This window comes from Brassica oleracea, unplaced genomic scaffold, assembly GCF_000695525.1.
Source record: "Brassica oleracea var. oleracea cultivar TO1000 unplaced genomic scaffold, BOL UnpScaffold00579, whole genome shotgun sequence".
Classification (NCBI taxonomy): Eukaryota; Viridiplantae; Streptophyta; class Magnoliopsida; order Brassicales; family Brassicaceae; genus Brassica; species Brassica oleracea.
Genome location: NW_013617422.1, coordinates 43,768 through 53,758, shown reverse-complemented (window position 1 = coordinate 53,758; position 9,991 = coordinate 43,768). Strand labels below are relative to the sequence as shown.

The following is a 9,991-nucleotide window of genomic DNA, read 5'->3' as shown; positions in this document are numbered from 1 at the left end:
GGGTTTAGGGTTTAGGGTTTAGGGTTTAGGGTTTAGGGTTTAGGGTTTAGGGTTTAGGGTTTAGGGTTTAGGGTTTAGGGTTTAGGGTTTAGGGTTTAGGGTTTAGGGTTTAGGGTTTAGGGTTTAGGGTTTAGGGTTTAGGGTTTAGGGTTTAGGGTTTAGGGTTTAGGGTTTAGGGTTTAGGGTTTAGGGTTTAGGGTTTAGGGTTTAGGGTTTAGGGTTTAGGGTTTAGGGTTTAGGGTTTAGGGTTTAGGGTTTAGGGTTTAGGGTTTAGGGTTTAGGGTTTAGAGTTTAGGGTTTAGAGTTTAGAGTTGAGAAATGAGGTTTTGGGGATAAGATTTCAAATTTTGAAAAATAAAAAATTAAAATTTTCAAAGGATAAACTTAAAAATGTGCTATTTTGGTCATTTTAGTTTTTGAGTGCTATTTTTGTGATATAAACTTAGAAATGTGTTATTTTGTAGATTTGCCGTATAATAAACGGCTAACACTTTCTAGAACATTTGACGTATAAACTAACGTCGAAACATCCGTTTAATGCTTATGTTCTCGTTTTTTTTTGCCTGTTTTCTTTCGAGCATGCATGTCGTCGCAAGAATATATTGATATTTGGTCCGATTACTAAAACTTCGCGAAACCATCACAAGGATTTATGTATAATTAATGTATTGTGATTATAACATTCTATATTGATATTTGATACTTTCACTATGTCCATGATAGACAATTGAAATCGGTGACATATAAAATTCTTACTCAAATAACCATTTGATCATGAAAAACGTGATTTGAAAGCATTGATGCTTGCATGGCTAACTTTGTCTTTTCCATCGAGCCAAAAGAATTGTCTTTCCCGCTCCAAGCATTACAAATCTTCACTAATTTTAATATTTATAGGTAAAATTTTTTCCTATTCAGTTAATTAGTTGATACTCCATTTAAAAGTTAAATCAAAGTCGATTTCAAGCATTTTAAACTGTGATTTATTCTAATCAAGTGATGATAATAATTTGTATTAATTAAAAAATAGTAACATCTCTCTTCTGCCTTTTCAACACATTCTCTTCGATTACCGCAGAATATATATGGCAATTGTAGGGTAAATAGACGATTACTTTGAGTTTCGTAAAAATAGTTAAAAAAGTATTCCATCCCACTATTTATTTACAGAGTTAGATTACATTAAGAGACACTTTTTGATTTTCTATTACACCTAAAAACACTTTTTATATGTGACACAATTTGTTGTGGACTAGCAACAGAGTGTGGACAATTTTGCCCTTAATGAAAATGACACTTGTGGATGGGTGATTTGTGGACGAGTGATGCGTGGTTGAGTGATTTGTGGACGAGTGATGTGTGGATGAGTGATGAGTAATGTGTGGATATGTGATGTTAATGTGTTTATAGTAGATAAGTGGACAAACTCTCTGTTTTGATTCCATAAAACTATACAACAATACATAGATATGGACTCATGTTACTAAAATTATACCATAAAACATGGACACAAACTCTGTTATCTCCAATACAAACACTTGGCTTCTTCAGCTCAATTGATAAATTATATGCAATTAAACTTCAATCAAGATGAGAAAGAGATGATATTGTGAGTATGAGCGAAGAGAAAAATCGAAGAAGCGTTTACCTTTTGTCGGAAAGTAATAGATCTTGCATGGCAGAGATTTCTGATCTAAGAAATTTGCGTTTTGTCATGATGTGGATGGATGTAATTTTGATTAAAGTTGAATTTAGATTCCGAGATGATGAATGGAATCCAAGGAATATTGTCCATGTCCACAACTAGTTTATAATTATGTTAAGATGTTCATGTCCACAACTAATTTATAATTCTGTTATCCACGCTTCTGTGACCACGTCCACATTTTGTTTACACATTAATATATATAATATATATATGAACATAGATCTTAAAAGATATATAATTTTATATATATTTTATTATGACAATTATTTTTGTTTAATATATTTTAGAACTTGAGATAAAAGTAAATAAATACATAAAGTATAATAAGAAAAATAATAAAATGAAATAAGAAGAAGAGATAGATTCTCTTTAGTTTAGGGTCATATGAGTCTTTTTGACAAAAGAAAATGTGTCTCAAGTGATAAGTGTCTTGTAGTATAATTTGAATGTGAAAAATTGTCTCTAGATGTAAATTTTTTTTAATTATATATACACACACATTTAAATTCTTATGCTTACAAAGAAGCGATCAAAAACATATTTATTTATTTATTTTTAAACTAGTTTTGCAATATGAAGATGACCCATTATTAAACTATTTAGAGTTACACACAAATCATCAGGCGAATTTCTACATATTATTTGAAAAGTTAGAAATATTTTGTAAGAAATTTCTGAAGAAAAATTGCTTACGTTTGTTAAAAAATCAATTTCTGTCACAATCATGACATCAGTCATTTAACTCGTATATAAAGTCAAAGTCAAGAAATCCATCACAATTATGATATATTCTTGTAATTTTATTCTCTCTCTTTTCGTTTCTGATTTTAAAGTTTAAAAAATATTTAAGTTTAAATATACTAAGCGTTTAAAGTTTAATGTTTTTTTTAATAAAAAAGTTGTCAATGTTCTTCATCAAATTAGAGAATATTTGTTAAGCCGATTTATAAATCTCCCTCTAGTAGAGTAGAAATGATACTGTTCAGTGTTCATGACATTTAAATTAGAATCAATACCCTTTATACTATAGTAACATATTCATACATATATAAACCAATTTCACGACTGTAGGTTAACAAACGAAAATTTAGATGGCAGTCATGTATTTATGGAGCTAGATATCATTATCTACCTTTTCTATTCTTCGAGAGGCACCATCTTCACCAGGAAGGCTATATATTTAGGAATCAATAATCTTTGTCGTCTTTTTTATTTGATTTTGGATGTGTGAGATATATCCACTGTAGCTTTTTATTATACCTGGAAAAGAAGTCATCACTAATATTTTGTTACGATTTTTTTGTCGTCCTCTCGTACATCAGCTTCATATACTCCACAGTATAAACGCTTATTAAAAATTTAATAAATATTTATAATTTAATTTATTTTTTACTTTATTATACATTTTTCAATAATTTTCCACCAGTAAAATTTAATCAATTCAAATATTCTCAATTAATATTTCTCAAAAGTATAAAAAAATACTTTAACAATATAGAAAATCTATATTTGTGGAACGAGAAAAAAATCTAAAAAATTTTACCTTCGGAAACGGAGGGAGTATATATTTAGCTAACAGTAAAACATATATCTTTCGAATCCATCGGAGTATATATTTAGCTAACAGTAAAACATATATCTTTCGGAACCATCATCTAAAATAAAAATTTATCAGATTCTAACAGAAAGCTTTAATTATATCCTGGTTTAAACNCCAAAATAAAAACATAAATTGTTTTGGAAAAGACACTGGGATGTGAAACCGTGTTGTGCCTGAGATCCCGAAGTCGATGTATCTTTTCTGTTTGGGAGCCGATATAAGCGAAATTCATTTTCAGGTTACTATAACTTTGTTACCTTCAATTTAATGAAAACTGCTACTTAGGACCTAGAAATATAATATGTACGTAGGAGTTAATAAAAAATATATATGCAGCGTATTCTTATAAGTTATAACTAGTAAGATCTTGACCGTGAAAAAATCTTGGCCGATATTAGAAAATCATATGTGTGAATATTTTGGTTTAGTAGGACCAGTCTAAGGTTGTGGTCATATACAAGGTATCTCTTTCGGTTCAGTTTTTTTAAAGTGGAATTGTTGTAAACAAACCCTGTCGTCACGCTTATGCTTGCTAAGGTCAGCTATTCTCGTCTAGTAGCAGATATCTATGTTTTATTTCGTAATAGAATTTTAATAGTGGGCTTAAAGTTACGTGCAAAATGTCGCATCATAATCGCAAGTGGTGCACTTGCAGAAGTTTTGAAATGACTTGATTGTCTCCTCACCAACCAATCACGTTCCTAAAATAGAACATAAAACAACGTATTTCAATAACTAGAAGACTAGATTTGAACGCTTGACTTTTCAACAGCAAAATAGAACAAAACTTTATCCGATTACGTAAAGGAACACTTGCATCTTTTTGGATGAATTAAACGTGCATGAAAACGTGATTTTGAGGTGCGACCAGTAGAACGCTAAAATTCATTTCTTGCTGAATTATTATTCTTCTAAAAGCAAACACAATATCCTCGAGTGTAAGATGAATCTAGTGTTGATTTTTTTTTTTACGTTCACATTGTGGGATAAGTCATGCCAGGCCCCCGTTATCATTAAAAGTGGCGGGCGGTTTTAAGCCGTAGTGTCAGCCTCGGTAAGCCTTCCGGAACTGACCAGATTTTGGTTTGTCTTTCTTTCTAATCTATAGGGACAATTTTCTGAACTTGAATGAATTTTCTTTTTATAGTGCTTTTTTAAAAAAATATTCATTTCCAATTACTAAATTGAGGTATATTTTTTTTTTTTTGATAACTCTGGTATCTGGGCAGCCACATTCCCAACTATCTCCGTAGGGGGTCCAACGCCCTAACGGAAGGGATGCTAAATCTATTGTGGCCAAAGCTCGAACCCAGGTGGCGGGCAGCACAGCTGTACCTCCTTTACCACCAAGCCACGAACGCTTGGTTCCAAAATTTAGTTGTTCTTGATGCTTTTGTATTTTTCACTTCGTATCTTTGGCGTCAAGTCGATGAAAAGTGTGATTTTAGGGTTAGGAATACGTTACATTAACTACGACAACAAACACCGCCCAAGTTTCTTTAATGTTGTTGACAAAAAACACATAAAATTCGAAGTTAAGTGGTTATAGTCATGTCATAGACGGGGTAATGTTTTCAACAGCTAGCCAGCAGGTTATCAAATCGGTTATAAAATTTTGCAGATCATGTTAAATTTGTGGTTTTGACTCATTTTGGTTTGTTTTATGCTTGCAAATGGAAACAGATAGAGATAAGATGCAGAGGACAACAATTATCGCCGTTGTTGACGATGCAGCATGTAAGAGATACAATATGGAGTCCAAAATTATCTTCCTCCCCGTCATTCACCTCGCTTCGGGATTCATCAACTAGTGATCATGTCATGGTTTTGCACTATGGTAGGACTCCTTAATGTTTAATTTATTTAATAGTTTTGCTCTCCATGTAACGATCATACACAATTGTGTACCTATCGAGTTTTCAATATCCATCTTTTTCTTTGGGCTTTCGATCAAATTTTATAATTCACTTTTTCTTTATTCTCAGAGTTAGAGCTTTTTATTAAAGAAAAATTTTGAAAAGTAAATGATACTATTTTTTCAAGAATGAGTAGGATTTTCAAATAAACCATTTTTATAAATTGGTTTATAATTTTGAACATTCTTATGCTATATTATAATACTCATAAACATGTTAGTAAGTTTGATAAAACTGTGAAATATAATTTTATTATGTTATCTTACGAAGATCTATAAAAATATAAATTTTATATGATTTGTAAAGGTTTATAAATTTGTATTTCTATAAACAGTCTTATAAAAAAATATGAATCTATATAAGGATGTTTTTAATATAGACAGAAAATAATGGTATTTTCATAGTGGTATTTTGAAATTTTCCTTTTTTAGTTCACAAAGTTTTGTTAGTTTATTTTGGGATTTTTAATTTTTGAATTCAGTAAGTTATAAACTGAATCTCATAATCTCATTGGAACACTGACAATAGCTGATTGATAAATCCCTCCTTGCTGCTGATTGTACGGTTCATATAATCCCATCATATAAAAGTGGTCTACACGGTCAAAATGTACGAGCCAACCAATCCTCACCCCAAGGGCTGGGCAAAAAACCCAGATCCGAAGAACCGAACCGAACTCGATCAAAAAAAATAGTACCGAATTCGAACCGAAATTGATTAAATATCCGAACGGGTTCAAAATTTTGGTATCTAAAGAACGGAAACCGAACCCGACCCGAACCGAAATATTTCGGGTATCCGAATGTAACCGAAATAGATTTATATACCTACATATATTACTTATTTTTAGATTTAATATATATTAAAAACATACAAAATATATAATATACTTTTAAGTTGTATAAAATACTTGAAAATATACATAAATAGTCAAAAGTAAATGTCTAAAATAGCTAAAATATTTTCAAAACACCAAAATACTTGAAATATCTATTGATTTTCTATCCAAATATTCAAATCAAACCAATTTATATGTTAATTTTAGGTATTTTGACCTATATTATACAAATATATATGTAATATATTATTTTGTTTTATATATTTTGAGAAATTTTAAGCATATAATGAATATTAAAATTTTAAAAATAATTTAAATGGGTTATCCGAACCCGAACCGAACCCGCAAAGTTCCGAACCGAACTCGAACCGAAATTTAAAAATATCTGAATGGGACTGAAATCTTTAAACCCGAAAACCCGAAACCCGAATAGATCCGAACCGAACCTGAATGGGTATCCGAACGCCCACCCCTAGTCACCCCTGACCAATAAATGTAGACTCTGGTCTGTTCTCTACACCATCTTAATTTTGAGTAATATATCAGCTGTTTGATGTAAAAAAAAACCAATAAATGTAGACTCGTTGTTATTACTTTTGGTTTCTATTTGGTCTACCTATCATGATGAATACTTTTTGTTTTTAAGTTACCAAAAAATACAATATATAATATCATAAAAAATCTTGTATTTTAAGGGCATTAGAAAATAGTCAATTTTAAAAAATAGAAAATAATTATTATATACATCACTAATGGATAGCAAATATCGAATTCTAGAAGAACCAAACCATAACGTAAAGATAAAAAATCAGAATTTATCAACATAATAGTAAAAATCCAAAATATTATATCTGGATTTGAAGGGGGCATGTATACCAAAGTCTAATGTATATTATGTTATCGAAAATTGCATTCTATAACCATAAAAAACCTAAATTTGCTAAATAACCAAAAATACTGTTTCTTTCTCTTTTTTCTCTCTCTTTATATCTCTCTTTATCTTTGCTCTACAAAACTAATTTCCTATTTTCTTTTAGTTATTACTTATTACATAAATAAGCCCTTATATTATTCATGATGGATTTCATTTGTTTGACCAGAAAAGAATTGACGAAAGGATCTAATATTAATACCTAAATCTTATTTAGATAGATAATTTTACATTTTCTAAGGTTTGAATCTTTATACCTTCCGGTGTAAGAACATCAATGAACCGTTAGTTAAAGCGCTAAATTAAAAAAAAGATTTCACAGATTTATTCATATAATTCTAGCCTTCACATAACGTAAATGATTCTAACATCCACTTGATTTTTGAACTCTGTCCTAAGCTACTAACTGGAACATGACTAATCCACCAGAGATGGTGATAGACCATAGATTTGACCCACTTTTACTCATAGTTTATAAGTGTTTTAATTATTAATTATTATATTATAGAGTCTATTTACTATATTTATTGGATCACGAGTGATTTGGAGGAAATTGATGATTTTGAAACATTTTGGAGATATTTGGAGTAAGCACCCGAGATAACCATCGAGCTCGACTATCGGTCAACATTTAGGAAGAATAATCGATCGATGTTCACATCGTGACATCGATCGACAGCGAAACGCGCAGAACGCCCGTTTGGTCTCAGGCGACTTAAAGCCCAAGTCTTCACCAATTTACAAGATTACCCCTGACGAGTTTTAACCTAATTATATAAGTTTTGCCAACATGTTAGAGGCAAAATGTGCTTTCTTGTTTTACTGATTTTACGGCAAAAGTTTTCGAAGATTTTTAGTAGATTGGAGAGAAGATCTAAAGAGATTTGTGATTGAAACTCCATTGATATCTATATATTTTTCTATGCAGTTTTTATACCTTATTGTTGTTATGAATTGTTTGGCCATGCCTGAGTAGTTCTCTTGCTAGATTTTAGGGTTTAAATAGGTTATTAGAGATTAACCCCAACTATAGATTGCTAAGTTGCGATATTCATTATTAGGATTGTCATTACTGCATGTTTCTAGATTAGCTACCTAGAACTTGCCCTAAGAGTTGTAGACATAAGCAATAGCTTGCATTTCACCCTGAATCCATCCTAATTGAGCTAAAATTGCTAGAATAGGCGAGAGCTGATCTAGGAAGTTTGCTAGAATAGGCGAGAGCTGATCAAGGAAGCTTAGTGAGCATATTCAATCCGCACATTAACGCTTGACCAAGAGCGTCGATCGATATTCTATCGAATAATCGGTCGACGTTTGAACAAGTGTATCGATCGATATTCCTATAGAATAATCGATTGACACTGGTCAACAGACAAACCTAGAAAGCGAAATCCTAAGGGTTTGTTATTAAGTGTTGAGCTCTATAATATCATGCATACAACTTATTAGGCATCTGTAAGATTATAATCCAGATTACCTGAATAAAAATCCTAAGTCTAGTTATTTCCATTTAAGTACCAAAACCTCAATCAATCAATCGAGTAATTAGTTCTTCACAAACCTGTAACTTTACATTTAAATCATTAAAAAAACCTAGCTTAACTAATCTGATTAGATTTATTAGGTTCCCTAACTCTCTGTGGATTCTATTCGTAAGTACTACAATTGAATATCTTATTTGAGAGAGTAATTCACTTTTTAGAGTAATTTGAGTGATATCAAGTATGTTTTGGATATCCAAGATGGTGTCTCAACGAGTATGTTTGGAGGATCATTGGGATCCTCCTCTCCTCTTACGCTTTCCGATTTGTTTTTGTTTTTTTTCGGTTTTTTGCTTGGGAAGTTTACTTAAATATACAAAATTTTAGGAAAATTGACAAGAACCATACAGATCTTTTTTTTATTACTGGCCTTTTTTAAATACCAAGCGTGCCTTTTTTTTACGTTTCGAGAAAAAACATATTTACAGAAATGCCATTACTTTTCGCTGCCACATAAGCAAAAACCCGGCGCCACGTAGAAATTATGTTCCGTGTTTTCATTAAGCCAGCCGTAATTCGCTACATACGTTGTTACAGCTGATTTATAACTACATGTCGGCTGAATAAACAAACGCGTCTGAGTTAAGAGGAAAAGGCTGACTTAAGAACATAAATCAGCCGGACTGTACGGCTAAATTACATAAATATGGCTGATTTATGAGATAAAGGCTGACTTACAGACAAAGGTTACAGCTGACTTATACATCGGCAGTTTGTTTTCTGGAAAATTTGGTTGAGTTGTAACTAAGAGACGGCTAAGTTATGTCTCCCCGACTGAGTTAATGAATATCGACTCGCTGAGTTATCTAATTTACGGCTGACTAATGTGATGTTGTTACGGCTGAGTTTATGATTAGTCAGCTGTAATAGGATGGATTAACAGTAAACTCAGCTCGGTTACGACTGACTTATTAGCGAAAGATTAATTACTAGAATATCATTCGTTTGACGGCTGATCTATGTGACGATACGGCTGATTTATCGTTTTTCATCCTAATTACGGCTGATTAAGGATCAAAAGATTAATTACTGAAATATTTCCATGGTTCAGCTGACTTACATTGTAAATGAGAGCTGATTTACGGAGGCTGAGTTATATATTTATTTGTCGGCTGATTAACCGATTTTCCATGTCATCTGCCATGTCATCAACTCGGATTTGCCATGTCATTGCTAACGAACTACTTTACAACTACGTTTGTCTGTATGTTCATCTTTTTTCTTCATCTTCTTTATTTATCTATATATCTATCTTCTTCATCTTATTCTTCATCTTTCTCTGAGATCTTATGGATCCGGTAATTATTGTTTATGGTAACTAGATCAAGAAAAACAGATATGTATTCAACGTCGACAGTAGAGAGTGTAGAGTTCTGCATTTAAATGAGAAAACAAAACATGAAGAATTCGCAAAGTCTGTACTCGATGATTACAGATTGAATGAATTGAGAACA

At 31.6% G+C, this 9,991-nt stretch overlaps 1 protein-coding gene across 1 annotated transcript in view; it reads left to right on the top strand.

Annotated features, from left to right (window-relative positions):
• Window positions 1-5,244, top strand: part of LOC106319728 — a 9,894-nt gene extending 4,650 nt beyond the window's left edge. Inside the window, exon 4 of the mRNA XM_013758111.1 lies at window positions 4,992-5,244. Coding sequence (XP_013613565.1) covers window positions 4,992-5,159 — 168 coding nt within the window. The 3' untranslated portion in view covers window positions 5,160-5,244. The remainder of the gene's footprint in view (window positions 1-4,991) is intronic.
• Window positions 5,245-9,991: the final 4,747 nt, after the last annotated feature.